At 39.6% G+C, this 16,440-nt stretch overlaps 1 protein-coding gene across 1 annotated transcript; it reads left to right on the top strand.

The window, feature by feature from the left end:
• Nucleotides 1-811: 811 nt before the first annotated feature.
• MYCFIDRAFT_214765 (uncharacterized protein) lies at nucleotides 812-2,574 on the top strand (the record flags this gene model as incomplete). Its single annotated transcript, XM_007926943.1, has 4 exons — nucleotides 812-945; nucleotides 997-1,286; nucleotides 1,360-1,741; nucleotides 2,558-2,574. Exons 1-4 carry the CDS (start codon nucleotides 864-866, stop codon nucleotides 2,572-2,574), a joined length of 771 nt encoding a protein of 256 aa, XP_007925134.1. The 5' UTR covers nucleotides 812-863.
• Nucleotides 2,575-16,440: the final 13,866 nt, after the last annotated feature.

The raw sequence follows: 16,440 nt of genomic DNA, 5'->3' as shown, positions 1-16,440 counted from the left end.
CTATCGCTATAGATAGTAGTAAAGTAGACATTTATTTATAGTACGCCGGCAGTTAGGTAGCTTAAGCCTACCGCTAGTAAGCTAATATACATACTATACTACCTAACTGAGCGAGCAACCTCCTAGTTATATAAGGGATCGTTAACTTATTTATTAAGATTCGTTAAGAGGCATATATTAACCTAAGGGACATTAAAAGGCGCACTAATCAAATGTTGACGGGAATATCCATAAAATTATAACGACAGTGAGGTGAAGGATTAGCACGGAGCGGGTCAAATTATAGCCGATACGGGGGCATTAGGCCACGTATCCATAAGCCGCGTAGATCAAAGGTCTTCAAATAGGCTTCAAATGACATACCAACCAACCAACCGACCTTTTCCAATTCCAACCCTCAAAGTCTTCTTGTTGCCTTCTGCCCACGCTATCCTGCCCGCTCTGCATCAACCCCCCGGTAACAAGCAGCAAGATAGCTGTCACGTCGCCCAGAATTACGTCGTAGCAAGACGCAAGCCTGAGCGTCAATGTATGGACCAGCCAGCCAACACGGCCGTAGCCTCGTATGCGACTCGCACCGATTTCAAACCATCACAGTGGTGCATGGCGTGGACGCACGGCGAAAGCAACCCATCGTTGCCACAAGACGCTACGGAGGATTGACTGAAGACACGCATCATGACATCACTTGACGTAGCTCAGGAGATACCTCGCACCGTTCGGAGTGAGGCAGCTTGCAAGGGCCAAAAGGTAGCCATACATATATCATCCGCGCTTCTACTCAAACGACTTTCAACGCGAACGACGGAACCTACACTCTAGCAGGAACCATTGCAGCAAGCGGCACAGCAGCAGGATCAACAATGGCTGCTGTTATCGACAAGATCAAGGACAAGGTCTCTCGCCACGAGGATCGCGGCAGGCCGAGAGTGCTATTCATCCTTTGTGAGTGGCTGCTGTTCGCGTCCTCGATATCTTAGCTGAACGATGAAACAGCTTCCCATGACAAAATGGGCCATCTCGACAAGCCCACAGGATGGTATCTTCCCGAATTCGCTCATCCATACTACAAGATAGAGCCCTGGGCCGATATTGTGGTAGCCTCTCCAAAAGGAGGAGCGGCGCCATTGGACCCTGCCTCTGTTGAGATGTTCAAGGAGGATGCCGAGGCCATGAAATTCTTGAAAGAGAAGGAATCACTCTGGAAGAACACGGAAAAGCTGAGCAAGTATATTGGCGAGGCTGATGAGTTCGATGGCATCTTCTATGTCGGCGGACACGGACCGGTAAGTCCAGACGGCTCCAAAGCCTAGTGGTATACTGCAGCCTTTACTGATTGCACATTTTTTTCTTTGACAGATGTTCGATCTTGCTACCGATCCAGAATCCCACACATTGATCAAGGAGTTCTACGAGAAAAACAAGGTCGTCTCTGCAGTCTGCCATGGACCTGCCGCACTGGCCAATGCCAAGTTGACGGACGGGTCCTACTTGGTTGCTGGCCACGAGGTGACTGGATTCACAAACACTGAAGAGGATCAAGTCCAACTTTCCAGCGCCATGCCGTTCATGCTGGAGACTCAGCTCATAGCCAACGGAGGCAAGTTCGTTAAGGCGGAGCCATGGCAGCCAAAGGTTGCCATAAGCGGCAAGGCCAACAATCTCATTACTGGCCAAAATCCAGCAATTGAAGTACAGCAGGAGTCGACAGACTTGGAGTTTGCTGGGCATATGCCCGAGTGTACAGGACTATCTTGCGAGAGTCACTGCGAGACTGCTGGAAAAGTTGTTCGGGTAGTTCGCGATGCTAGGAGTGCAAGAGTACATATTATAGAGTCATGGTCAGCAGGGAGCCAGTTGCCGTCGTCAAGTGTTGAATTGTGTAGTAGTAGTGTAGGCTGAACTGTGTTGTGTTCGTTGTGTTCTATCCAAACTAGTGACTATCCTAGGCATATATATATTCAGTCCTTCCTATTGTCGAGTATCCTTACTATTGTCGGCTACTCCGACAATAGTATCGGTATATCCGATAGTTCTAGAGGCGCCGTATTACGCCTCGTAATCTTATTTCTTTATATATAAAGGCTGTATATATATAAAGAAGGATATAAGGACAAAGTAGCCCGAAATTATCATTCACTCGCTTTGAGGCTAATAAAGCTTATTTCCAAGACACCCCCGTAAGCGGTAGATAGCCGATAAACAATCCTATTATATAGAATCGTAGGTTTTGTCGTACTTCGAGGGAATGAAGTATTGTTTAGTAGATTTTTAGTTTCCCTAGATTTCCCCGGACTAACTAGGCTTAATCCGGTAATTTTCCGCAAAGTCTCTTCCGACGTCACCTCGTCGTTTTATAGAGAGTCTTTTTCGACCGTTAGTTTAATACTATTAGATAGTCGTATAACACCCTAAGTATATAGATCTAGGAAGTTTTATACGTAGAATCGAATAGTATACTCGGTTTTGTTCTAGGGTTAGGAGTTCTATACTAAATAGAACATAAGTATACGTACTCTTCTATAGAGTATATTACGTATATCTTTTTATTTTCTAGGGCAGTTTCGATTCTAGACGGTTGCTTAAGTCCTTATAGGCCTAATAAATCCTTTAGTCTAGTAAATATAGGTGCCGATAGTGCCTTAGTTAGTAGATCGGCGATTTGATCTTTTGTATTTATATATACTAGAGATATTACTTTGTTTTCAAGTAGTTCTCTTATATAATGATATCGTATATCGATATGGTTTGTCCTAGAGTGATGCTCTGGATTTTGTGCTAGTGCTATAGCACTTTAGCTATCGGTAGCTATAGTATTTCCTTCTAGATTTATATCTAAGGATACTATTAAATTAGATAGGAATTAGTATTCCCGAGTAGCTTCCGTTAGAGCTATGTATTCAGCCTCGCAACTACTAAGCGCTACGGTCTTTTAGAGCTTACTAACCCAAGATACCGGTGCCTTATCGCCTAGCGTAAAGATATACGCCGTAGTTGATTTTCGGTTATCTAAATTGCCCCCGTAATCGGAGTCGCAGTAACCTTTAAGAAGCGGCGGACGATTAGCCCGATAAACAAGGCCATTCTGATTAGCATTAAGATATTTCCAAATCCTATCTAGGGCTCTAAAATGAGTCCTATCCGGATTAGACATATATCTTGCTACTTGCCCTACCGCGAAAGATAGGTCGGGTCTCGTTTGTATAGCTAAGTATATAAGAGACCCTACTTGTTTTTGATACTTAGATAGGTCTTCTTAGTTCTATAGACGCTTTAGCCGTAGACTGTTTTAGGATTACTCCTTGCTCCGTAGGAGTAGCTACGCTAGCGCTAGTTTCTTTATTAAACCTCTTTAGTATCTTTTTAATATATGCCTTTTGGGAGAGTTCTACTACCCTATTAGGCCTATCCCTAGATACTTCTATACCTAGATAGTATCGTACAGGACCTAGATCGGTAACTTCTACCGTCTTAGAGAGATATTCTCGTATAGAGTCGATATCTTTTTTATTCGGACCGAATATAAGTAAGTCGTTAACGTGGCACGTAATTCGGATATTAGTTTCCTTATTTATAAAGGCAGCCTCGTCCTTAGGTATCGGTTTAAAACCTATAGTAGCTAGTAGGCTACTTAGCTTCTTAAACCATTGCCTAGGAGACTGTTTTAATCCGTATAATGCCTTATTTAGACGGCATACCTTATTCGTATTGTCCGTATAGCCTATAGGCTGTTCGACGTATATTTCCTTGTCTATTTCGGCATTTGGGAACGCGGATTTTATATCCTACTGTTCTATTTCCCAATTAAAATAAGCCGCTAAGTAGAATAACGATCGCCAAGTTTCGGGCCTTGCCGTTTGGCTAAAGGTTTAATCGTAATCAATCCCTTTTACTTGGTTATACCCTTTTACTACCCATCGGGATTTATGTTTTACTACCTCGCCTTTCTCGTTTAATTTTGATTTATAAACGAAGCGTCCTTTTAGGCTTTAGCGCTTTTCGGTCCGGCGGTAGTTCTACTAGTTCCTAGGTGTTTTGAGCTTGTAGATCGGTTATTTCTTTAAGCATAGACTCTTTCCACTTCTCGGAATTAGGACTATTAATAGCATCTTTATACGTATCCGGATCGGTAATATTATCGTCCGCTAAGTACGCTATTTCGTCGTTGTTTCTATATCCTTCGTATAGATCAAACATATCCCGTATTCGGGTATTAGCCTCGTCTTTGGCTAGTCTAGGCCTTTTATATTTAGGCTCTTCTTGTATACTAGTAGTAGATTCCGGGGCGTCTAGAGACTGTTTCTTAGGTAGAGTAACTTCTAAGCTCTCTAATTCTTCTGGCATATTATCGCTAGGCCCCGGCAGTACATTACTATCGTTTTGAGTAGTAATATCTCTAATAGTATTAAGTTCTATAGTCGGTATATCTTGTAGTGTATCCGTACTAATAGATTCTTTAGTAGTATAAGTAGTACTACTTAAGAATACTCTATCGAGTATCTTAACGTTTCGAGACCAAACTACGCGCCTAGCTTCTAAGTCGTATAGTTTGTATTGTTTAGTACTAAAACCAATTAGTATAGCTCTTCGTACTCTAGATTCTAGCTTTTTCGGCGTCTTGTTCGTATAGTAAGCAATAGAACCGAACGTTCTTATATTACTTAGGTCGGGTTTCTCCTTATATTTTAGCTCGTAAGGCGTTTTAAAACCGAGGGCACTATGCGGTGTCCTAACATAGATATATTCCGCGGTTTCTAAGGCGAATTGCCAAAATCTTTTGCTTAGTCCGGATTGAATTAGTAACGCCCGTACTCTATATAGTAGAGTTCGATTAGGTCTTTCGATTAGGCCGTTTTGTTCCGGAGTATAAGGAGCCGACAGTTCGTGTCTAATACCGGAGTTCTTTAAGAATTCGGTTGTAGGTTTATTAACGAATTCCGTACCGTTATCGGTTTTAAATCTTTTAAGGCTCGGGCGTTGTATATTATTACTAAACTCGTTTTCGGAGTGTAGTTTATAATGTTTAATAGTAGAGAGTACTTCGGTTTTAAAGCGTAAAGTATACGTAGTAATAAAACGACTATAACTATCTAGAAAAGATATAAAGTAACGAAAGCCGTCTATAGAGATAGGTTCTATAGGGCCGCAGAGATCTGTAGTTACTTTATCTAGATAGCTATTAGCCGGTTTACTTATTTCTCGACTTATAGTCTTAGAGAATTTCGCTTTAAGACATACCTCGCAAGTAAGATTCTTATTACTAGTAAGATCTTCTTTTATAATCGAGGTTCCGGTAGTATTTTCTATTATTTTAGACATAGCAGGATATCCTATATGTCCTAAGCGTATATGTAACTCTCGATAAGGATCTCGATAGACGTAAGCTTCGGGATTTATATCGGTAGTTGTCGCTATAGCGGCTAGTTCTCCGGCTTCTATCGGTATCGTATAAATTAACCGGTATAGGTTCCCGATACGTCGTCCGATAGTAAGGGATCTTGCTCGCTTATTATTAACCTCTAATAGGTAGGCTTGACCGTCTTGAAGATGTACTTGGACTCCGGCGGCGTCTAATTTTGCTACGGATACGAGGTTTACTTCGAAATTCGGCATATAAAGGCAATCCTTTAAGATATACGGTTCTTTCGTATCCGTAAAGGTTAATTGTACGTCTCCGTATCCGGGTGATATTATAGTTTCCTTACTACCCCATTTAACGGGTGTATTCCGGGTAGTATAGGTCTTAAAATAAGCCCTTTCGTTTATAATGTGCGAGGTACAAGCCGAATCCAATAGAAACTGGACGGTTCGATTCGTGTTTTTTGCCGATATATCGCGAATATAAGACGTTAGGTTCGTATTCGAGTCCTTAGGTTGTTCGTTAGTAGCCTCGTTACTAGCGTAGAGTACTACTTCTTCGTTTAGGTCTCGGTCGGTATCGAGTATATCTGTATCGGGATAGCTTTGATTCATACTAGATAACTCGATATTATACGCGTCCTTAGTCGTATTTAGGTCCCTCGTATAGTGGGCTTCTTGTTCGGTAGCTCCTAAGTCCTTATTCTTAAGGTAGCTTGGTTTTTTCTCCGGGTATTTAATCCAACACTTATTTTCTAAGTGTCCTATACCCGTACGACCTTTTCCGATACAGTAGGTGCATTTTAAATGCGGATTCCTTAATTTGCTAACTCGATTATTACTAATAGGGGCTGCCGGAGTAGTCCGAAAACCGCTATTAGTATAAAGGACCCTAGCAGTTTCATAGGTTTCTAACCGTCGAGATTGGTCTAAGAGGCCGTTTACTATATCGTCTAGGTATAGTATATCTTGGCTATCGTCTCTAGATCGATTCGTAATCGTAGTAATAAAGGTAGAGTAGTTTTCGTCGACTCCGTTTAGTAGTAGCGAAATCGATAGCTTTTCGGGTATAGCTATTCCTCTAGCTTCTAGGGCACTTATAAGCCTAGTATATTCGTTTACGTAGGTCTCTATAGTACTAGCAATAGCTAGGTTATAATTAAATAGCTTGCAGAATAGTTGGTATTCGGCGGCGAATCCCTTCGGAGAGTACCGTTTTTCTAAGATATTCTAAGCTTCAGCCGGCGTCGTAGCGGTTTTTACTTGTAATAGAGGCCCGTCTTTAAGGGTTAACCTTAGTATAGAGAGTGCCGATCTTAGGGTTAACTCGTTATTACTAGGATTCTCTTCTAGGGCCCCTTCGTATCCTTTATAAGTTAAGATATTCTTAACTTTTTCGGACCAGATCTCGTAGTTACTACTACCGACTAGCTTATCGGATTCCGGTATAAGTCGGTCGGTCATTTTGATAGATATAGGTTGTCTTTTTCTAATGATTATAGTTTAATCACTAGTTTAATCTGTAGCTGTTTATCCTAAACCGTATATTCTTACTTAAGAAGCTATCTTAAGTAGAGTAAGTATAAGGAGTAGGTTAATTCTTTAGATTAAGACTAGTAGCGTAGGTCTTTCTTATAGATTAATAGATTAATCTATCGGTTTTCACTACCTTCGGTAGCTTGAGTTTCTCTTCGAGGGTCTTTTGAAACTACAATAGTTTTGATAGTAACCATTGTAATTACGAAAGAGTCGTTTGTTTCGATTTTTGATAGTAGTCGAGTATCCGTATTTAGAGTATTTGATTGGTATTGTTCTTGTCCGCCGTTATTGTCTTCGTATAGTAGTATACTCGGGGATTAGTTATATAAGTCGTTTATATATCGATAGTCGTCTGGATTAAAAGTATCCGTTATCGATATATAGTAAGATCGGTAGGGTATTTCGAATAGTAGTCGATAGCGAGTAAGGCTTAGTATCTTAGGTTAAGAGCTAGCCGGGCTTATAACCTATTGAATTGTGTAGTAGTAGTATAGGCTGAACTGTATTGTGTTCGTTGTGTTCTATCTAAACTAGTGACTATCCTAGGCATATATATATTTAGTCCTTCCTATTATCGAGTATCCTTACTATTGTCGGCTACTCCGACAATAGTATCGGTATATCCGATAGTTCTAGAGGCGCCGTATTACGCCTCGTAATCTTATTTCTTTATATATAAAGGCTGTATATATATAAAGAAGGATATAAGGACAAAGCAGCCCGAAATTATTATTCACTCGCTTTGAGGCTAACAAAGCTTATTTCTAAGATCAAGGCTAGGCACGGCAACGTCGAAGGGCGCGCAGTAAGCAGTAAAGACGATACAAACGGGTATAATTCTAGAAAGGAAGTAACCGATAATTTAGCGAGCAGTAATAGGACAGGTAGGCGGAGTTAGGTCTCCGAGCTTAGTAAGAGATAGCCTAATGCATGCCGTTCCTTACTTATACTTACTACCCGGTATTCCTATTCGGCTAACGAAGACTCGCCGCTTTAGGCAGCTCGCGGTCGGGGCCAATCGTGTAGCTCGAAGCAAGGACGTACGTCTTAATACGTTCGCTCGGTCTCGCGAGCGTAAAAAGAAAGTCGAAGTCGTTAGAATAGGGCGGCCTAACGGAATGCGTCGGGTATAATAAGCGTAATATAGACGCTATACATTATTATACGTTAATTAGGGAGAGAGGCGGTCGTCGTGCGCTATCTACCTTTGTTTTCTGCGAAGGATAGCAATAGCGTACTTAGGACTAGCTAGGCTTATAGGCTTAGATTAGCTAACGCGTAAAGCCGTTCGAGCTTGCACTTTTTAATTCGCGTCCGAGGCGGGGTCGATTACGAAATCTTGTAGCTATTAAACTGTTTCTACTATATAGTAGTCTACCTTCTAGCAACCTTAATCCGTAACTGCTACTATCTACCCTCTACGGGAAAAGAAGTAGAAGCAACCTAATCCTTTAATAGTATATACGAGCAAAATCTCGTCTATAATAGCTCTTAGAATAGATTAGTAAAGTAAGCAGCCTATATAGTAACTATAACCTAGTAAGCTTACTAACATTCGCGCGTAGATAGTAGGCTAGGACCTTGTACTAAAATTCGAGACTCTCTAGCTCTATACTAGCTAAGATCTAGATCTAACTACGAAATTACGAGCCGTACTAATCTATGCAACTACTTTATATACCTTTAATAACTCGGTATATAGAGCTAGGCTTTTCGGCCTAAAAGAGTTTAGCAACATCTACTCGCGTATTATAAATCCAACAGTCGATATTTTCGAAAAGCGTATTACTACTCTCGAAGGCGGCGTAGCTACTCTTGCTATATCTTCTAAACAAGCCGCTTAGTTTATAACTATTGCCGCACTTATATACGCTAGAGACAATATTATCTCTACCTCTAACCTCTACGGAGGCACCTATAACTAGTTTAAGGTCTTTATACTAAGGCTCGGGATTTATACTAAGTTTGTTAACGGAGACGATCTAGCTAGCTTTAAAGAGCTTATCGATAATAAGACGAAGGCTATCTATATAGAGTCTATTAGCAACCTAAGATATAATATCCTAGACTTAGAAGGAATTGTTAAGGTCGTATATAACGCAGGCATTCCGGTCGTAGTAGACAACACATTTAGTGCTAGTAGCTACTTTATTCGTCTAATCGACTATAGTATAGATATTATTGTTTATAGCGCGACTAAGTAGATTAGCGGCTACGGAACAACAAATAAAGAAACGCTAGGAGAAGGCGAGAGGCTTCGCTTATGCCTATACTATATATAGTACGACCTAAAATGAAACGCAGAATTGTAACGTATAAGGGAACCTCGTTCGATAATAGCTAGACTAGCCTAGCCTTACGAAAGACTCCCTACCTTGTCCGAATGTATATACGCTCTACTATAGCTGCTTCCTCTTTCTTATAGTATCGTTCGCGTCTTTATTCTCTAGGTTTGCCTACGTAGCACTCCTCGCTATCGCTAATAGACTTCTAGCTAGATTACGACGTTTGCTAGGAATAACTATTACTACCTACGACTACCTAGGCAGTTAATACCCTTGCTTTTTAGATAGAAGGTATAAGTCTCTAGATATACTTTATCGTATCTAGCGATCCTCTTAACTATCCTATCGTTTAGCTCCTAATTTCTATACACTCCTAGCGCCCCGTCGAAACGGCTTTATCTCTTAAATAGAGTCTTAATAGCATCGGTAATGCTTATATTGTTAAAGAGCTATTAATTTAAGTAACGACCGACGTTATTAAAAGTCCTACTTTGCGCTCTAGGCTTTAGCTTTGTTTTTAGCTTACTTACTATCTACGTAGTATAAGGTAGCGGTAGGGAGTAGCTTTATATAGAGGAAGAGGAAGATCGAATAGACTTTATCTCGATCTAGTTAGAGCTAGATATACTTAATCTACTAGGTAGATGCATCTTCTCGAGATTCTTTTTAATCTTTCCGGTAATGCTAGTTCTAGTCTTCGCTATAGAAGAGTCTTGTCTATCCTTTTTAGGAGTGGAATTAACGTTATTAATCGAAGCACTTATTCGTAAGAGGTAGAAGGATATTAGAGAGGCTAGTAACCTAGTATTAGAAGCAGATTTTTAAGGCAAGTCTAGATATAATAGACTTTAGGCCTATACGAGGGATTAGGTCTTCTTTATGCCCTAGGTCGTATACCTAAGCCGGTGTTACTAAGACACTTAAGTATGCAGTTAATGCTTACTAGTGTTTATATAGCTCGAAGAGCTATATAAGAAGCCTAAGGCGACGAGTAGCTATAGTAAGTCTTATCTAGAACGCCTATAGTAGGCCTAATCTAAAACGCGTATAGTAAATTATATCTAAAACGCTAATAGCAATATTAATCCGGAACGCGTTATAGGTATTAGAAAACACTATTTAGAAACGCTTATAGTAAGTACTATTAGAAACGCTTATAGTAAGATAGTCTAAAATATCTAAAGTAACTACTTCCGGAATACGGCTATAGTAATTACTATTCGGAATACCTATAGCGAGTACTATTCGAAATATCTATAGTAGGTAGTTCTTTCTAAGTAGGAACGCTTATAGTAAGTACTATCTATAAGGCGTATAGTAAGTCTAATCTAAAACGCTCTAAAATATCTAAAGTAACTACTTCCGGAATACGCCTATAGTAATTACTATAATACTATCCGGAATACCTATAGCGAGTACTATTCGAAATATCTATAGTAGGTAGTTCTTTCTAAGTCGGAACGCTTATAGTAAGTACTATCTATAAGGCGTATAGTAAGTCTAATCTAAAACGCCTATAGTAATTTTAATCTAAAATACTTATAGGAATTCTAATTTAGAATACTTATAATACTAAGTACTATTTAGAACGCGTATAGTAACTCTAATCGGGAGCGCTAATAGGTAGTACTACTATCTATAACGCTTATACTAAGTTTTATTTAGAACACGCTATATAGTAATTCTAATCCGAAACGCATATACAAGTCCTATCCGGAACGCGTATAGTAAGTACTATCCGGAACGCGTATAGAAAGTCTAATTCGGAACGCTAATAGTAAGTACTATTAAGAACGCTTATAGTAAGTAGTACTATCTAAAATACCTATAGCAAGTACTATTTAGAATACTTATAGCAAGTTATATCCAAAACGGTTATAGTAAATACTACTAAAAACGTTTATAGCGAGTACCCTATATAACGCCTACTACGAGTACCTTATAAAACGCATATAGCGGGTACGCTATAGAATATCTATAGCATACTACTATCTATAACGCCTATACTATGCCCTATTTAGAACGCGCTATACAGCAATTCTAATACGAAACGCTTATACTAAGTCTTATCCGGAACGCGTATAAAACGCCTATAGCAAATAGTATTCGAACTGCTTATAGCGAGTACCCTATAGAATACCTATAGCGAGTAGTACTATCCGGAACGCGTAGGACAAGCCCTATTCTAAAAGCTTAGCGAGTGCTCTATAGAACATCTATAGCGAGTAGTACTATCCGGAACGCGTAGAATAAGTCTTATTTTAAACGCTTAGTATAGTTAGTCCTATATAGGCCGGAACGGGTATAGTAAGTCTAATCCGAACGGCGAAAACCCTATAGAAAGTCTTAGGTGCCGCCCGCGTAATCGAGTATACTGCCTCGAGTAAATAGCGCCGCGAGTAGGCACCGCCGGATTCGGCGTAAACGACTAATATAGTATCAAAAATACTACTATTATAGCCGCTTAGCGTTGCGAATCTTATGATATATATTGCGACGTCTATACCCTTCCGAATTGCTACAATATTAAAGTTCCTTAGCTATACTAATTAGAGTCGGCTATTCGCTTATTTTAAGCCGCACTAAGCCTAAAGGGGCCCTAACTTTTATTAAGTTATTATATTTTAGTGTAAGAAGGGTATGTTAGTAGGTAGATAGGGTAGTAGTAGGTATAGGTAGTATTCCGATAAGGAGCTAGAAGGAGAGGGAGGAAGGTAGGCAAGTTAGCCTACTACTAAGCGCTAAGCCCTGCCTAAGGCATCGAGACCCTAGCTTTACTCGAGCCCGGTTACATACTAATTACGTGTAACCTCTTTAGTCCTAATATACGCTTCCCTTCTAAAGGCCGCGCCCTCGTAGCCTGTCTATATTCTACGACCTCTATTGCCGCTAACTTAGCAAGTCTAATAAGCTGCTTAGCCCGCGCTAAATTAAATACTTAACTACCTAATTATGTAACTATGTTAAACCTTACCTCTAATACAGCACAATATGCAACTCTAACTACGCTATCCCTATATATAATAAACTATAAAGTAGTATATAATTACAAGAATTAAGGGTCTTCGACCAATTATAATACGAGCGCGTCTTCCCTACTATAATAGGTAGACGTACGAGGTATTGTAGCCCTGCCTCCGTTCTAAGTAATGTCGTTCCGAGTTCTCTACGTCTACTCTAAAAGACCTAGAAATGTCCGCTTCCGAGGGTTTGTCCGTTCCGAGGGTCGTCCTTATTATTATAAGGGCTATTATTTACTATCGTAGTTTTACTAGCCCTAATTAGTTAGGTTTAGTAGCCTTTAAGTGTTAACTAATTATATCTTTTTAAAAAATATAGTTCGTCTAGTTTCTATAAGTAAAGGCTATTATAAGTATAATAGTTAAGGTTCGCCTCGCTTAAAGGGTTAGAAAGATCGAGGAGTAACCTATTGTCCGTAAGATCGACCCTAGCTAGCTTAGCTCTATAGTTTTTGCCCTTAGTTAGTCTATTAGTTGCTTAATCTTTTAACTTAGTTAAAGTTTTAATTAAAGTTTTAATTAACCCCTTAGTACCTTAGGCTCGTAGTATAGGTAAGGTTATATCTATAGGCGTAGTAATAATAGCAAGTAATGTTAATAATAGCGGCGCTAGCTATCTTAGCGCTAACTTTACCTTGCTTCTAATTTTCTTCTTTAACTAATAACTTAGTAACACTATTACTAATATAGCCGCGCCGGCTGCGTCGCCCTTTAGTATAAGCGTAACGCTGTTATTATTATTATTATTATCCGCGCGCGCGCCGTCCTCGCCGATCGCCTAGGCCTCGAGGCCTTAATAGAATAAAGAAACAAGAGGGGGACCTAAATACTAAGAGGAGGGCCTTATTGCGTACGCTAGTAAAGGGGTAGATCCCTTAAAAGAGCAGGCGATTAGTTAGCAGTTGTAGCGCGTTTGTTAACACTCGGTGTGCGTTTGTTATAGTAGTGTAGTTTTATTATCCTTCGTTACTAACAATTGCTTGCCTCTAATTAGTTAGCTAATAGTACCCTAGGGGTAGCATTATTCCTAGGCAGCATTATAGGCCCTTAGCCTTCTTCTTGTTCTTTACGCTAGTCTAATACTTATCTAACAACTCGGTTATGTTCTTAAAGGAACCTTTAGTTTCCTACAAGTCCTATTTAGGTAAATAGCCTTACTATCTTAATAGGTACTCCTTCTTGCCTTACCTAGTCTAATGCTTTAGAATACGTTCTATAAACTATAGCTCTTTACTATCGGCTAAGACTTCTTCTAACTTAGTAGGCGCTTTATCGCCTTCGCGCTAGTAGTATAGCTTAAGGAGAGATATATAGAAGGTGTTATAGATAGTATAATAGGGTAGAAGCTATAACTAGTAGGCCTATATACCCTTAGCCTCTCGAATGCGGAATAGGCTAATATATCTTAGTACGAGCTTAGGCCTTGTTTTGCCGTTAGGTAATAGATGCTTGCGGATGCGGAGGTTCTTCGTACTAAGTATAACTATATCGCCTTGTTTAAAGGTTATTAGTATATAGCGCTTATCGTAGTAGGCCTTTTAGTACTCTTAAGCCTTTATTAGCTTCTTAGCTATCTTAGTATAGATTTCCCGCATCTTCTAGATACGTTCTATTGCCGCTAGTGTCTCTAGTACTTAACGCGCTTCCCTTTCCTTACGCTTAGCCTCGAGCGAGGTAAGTAGATCTTGTAGTAACGCGGCGTTTTAGCCTATTATAGCTATATATAGTAAAACCTTAGTAGATAAGTGTATACTGTTATTATATACAAACTCTATAGGCTATAGGAGGTTAACCCAATCCTCGGGGTTCTTATTAATGTAGCTATGTAGGTACTGCTATAGGGTGGCATTCTGCATCTCTATTTAACCGTTAGTCTATAGATAGAAGGCTATTAATAGCCGATGCTTTAGTCTTAGCTATAAGCAAATCTCGCTCTAATAGTAAGATATTAGTGTTAATCTACGATTAGACACTATCCCCTTAGGGGTTCCCTAATAGGTATAGAAGATGTTGTTCTATAGCGCCTCTGCTATATTAATAGTAGTCTAGTCTTTCCGCGCCGGGATGTATCGAGCGCCTTTAGTAAATCGATCTACTATAACAAGGATAGCATTATATACATCCTTACTGCCCCTGCGCTTAGCAGAAGGAAGGCCTATAATAAAATCTATTATAAGCTCTGCGAATAGCTTCCTAGGAATAGGAAGTAAAGACAACTCGCTAAATAGCAAGTGCTTTAGTGCTTTAATACGCTAGCATACTGCGTAGGTCTGTACGTATTCTTTTATATACCGCTTACTATTTAGCTAGTAGTATATACGCGATAGTAGCTCGTACGACCTCTCTATGCTATAGTAACTAGCAAGCTTACTATTACAGTATCGCTTTAAAAGTTCTTATCTAATCGATTGTTTAGCGGGGATATAGTATCTGCCCTTAAACTTTAAGTAACCCTTGTCGTCGATCGACTAGTTATTACTCTTACTAGATCGAGTCGTTCGCCTACTTATAAGCCTATTAATACGGTTAATAGTAAAGGCGTCCCTCTGCTAAGCCCGTAATAGCTTATCTATAAACGATTAACTATCCCTATTTGTAAGGTTATTTAATAGTACCCTCGCTATTAAACGAGGTACGTATTATATATATCTAATAGTACTAGTAGCTAGAACTACTATAACCTCTTCTATAGTGCTATCGCTGTATAGGCTATTACTGTAGATAGTAATGTCTTTAATCGAGTTATTATAGCTCGAGCGATCTACGTCCTTTCTAATATATACTAGAAGAACGACAACTCCGCTATAGTATTTATTGCCGCCGTAGGGTCCGGAAGTCCGCTTATCCTACGCTTGCTTATTAATAATACGGGCTACAGCAATCTTATACTGCAGGGTTAGAAACAATGAATTGATATACTAAGTCTCGCTATCGTAATTAGGTCGCCTCGATAGGCTATTAGTAGGGTTACTTACGCCTAGCTAATATAATACATTAAAATCGAACCTAGCGAGGTAGACGGCCTATCTAGCCTATCGACCTATAACCCTTATAACCTTAGTAATACTACGCAGGTTGTTATAGTCTATATAGACCTAAATAGTGTGCTATGCACTATTAAGATAGTAGCGCTAGTACTTAAAGGCTTCTACGATTACTAAGAGCTCTTACTCGTAGGTCTCGTAGCGACGCTCTATATCGATTATTTTTTGTAAGAAGAAGGCAATCGGGTGCTAATAGTAGTCTTTGTCCGACTACTAAGACATAATAGCTAAAATAGCAAACTATAAAGCGTTAGTCTTAATGCGGATTAGTTTACTTAGTACGAAATAGTATAGCAGAGGGACTTTAGTAAAGCGTTGCTTTAAACCGTTAAAAGCGGCTTGTGCTCTATTAGTCTATTTAAACTCTCTAGTTAGGTTAGCCTTAGTTTTAGTAAGCTTAGTTAGGGGCATTATATGCCGTAAATAGCTCTTAATAAAGCGACGATAGAAATTAGCGAAGCCGAGGAACAATTAAAGCTCCTTAATACTAGTAGGTATTAGCTACTTAGTAATAGTCTTAATCCGGTTAGGATTAGCCTTAACACCCTTAGTCAATACGAGGAAGCTAAGGAAGGCTACCTCCTTAGTAGCAAAGGTGTATTTAGAAGGCTTATAGTATAAGCTATAGGCTTGTAGGCGGTCGAGGACCTTACGTACGGTAGCCTAGTACTCTACAATGTTAGGTAAATGTATATAAACTAGGATATCGTCTAGGTAAACTATATAGAGGTAGTCTAATAGGCCTAATAGGGCCCGATTAATATAGGACTAGAATGTAGTAGGGGCATTAGCTAGCCTAAATAGTATAACTAAGTACTTAAAATAGCTATAACAAGTGCGAAAGGCTATCTTCTATTTATTACCCTTACGGATGCGGATACGATAGTACGTATCCTTAATGTCTAGTATAGTATAGTAGTAGGCGCTAGAAAGGCGGTCGAGGGTCTTATTAATAAGCGGAAGTAGGCAGCGGTCCTTAATAGTAACAGCATTAAGCCTACGATAATTAATATATAGGCGTAGGCTACTATCCTTCTTTAGTACGAATAGGATAGGGGCACTAGTAGGGCTGTTACTATACCGTATCCGACTATTAGCTAGGTTTTCCTCTAGGTACTTACGTAATATAGCAAGCTTACGCTTACTAAGGTTGTAGAGGGGCCTAAAGGGGACCTCTTTGCCCTCTATAATGTT

This window comes from Pseudocercospora fijiensis, assembly GCF_000340215.1.
Source record: "Pseudocercospora fijiensis CIRAD86 unplaced genomic scaffold MYCFIscaffold_3, whole genome shotgun sequence".
NCBI lineage: Eukaryota > Fungi > Ascomycota > Dothideomycetes > Mycosphaerellales > Mycosphaerellaceae > Pseudocercospora > Pseudocercospora fijiensis.
Note: the sequence above shows the minus strand (reverse complement) of the source record. Positions and strands in the feature narration are given on the sequence as shown.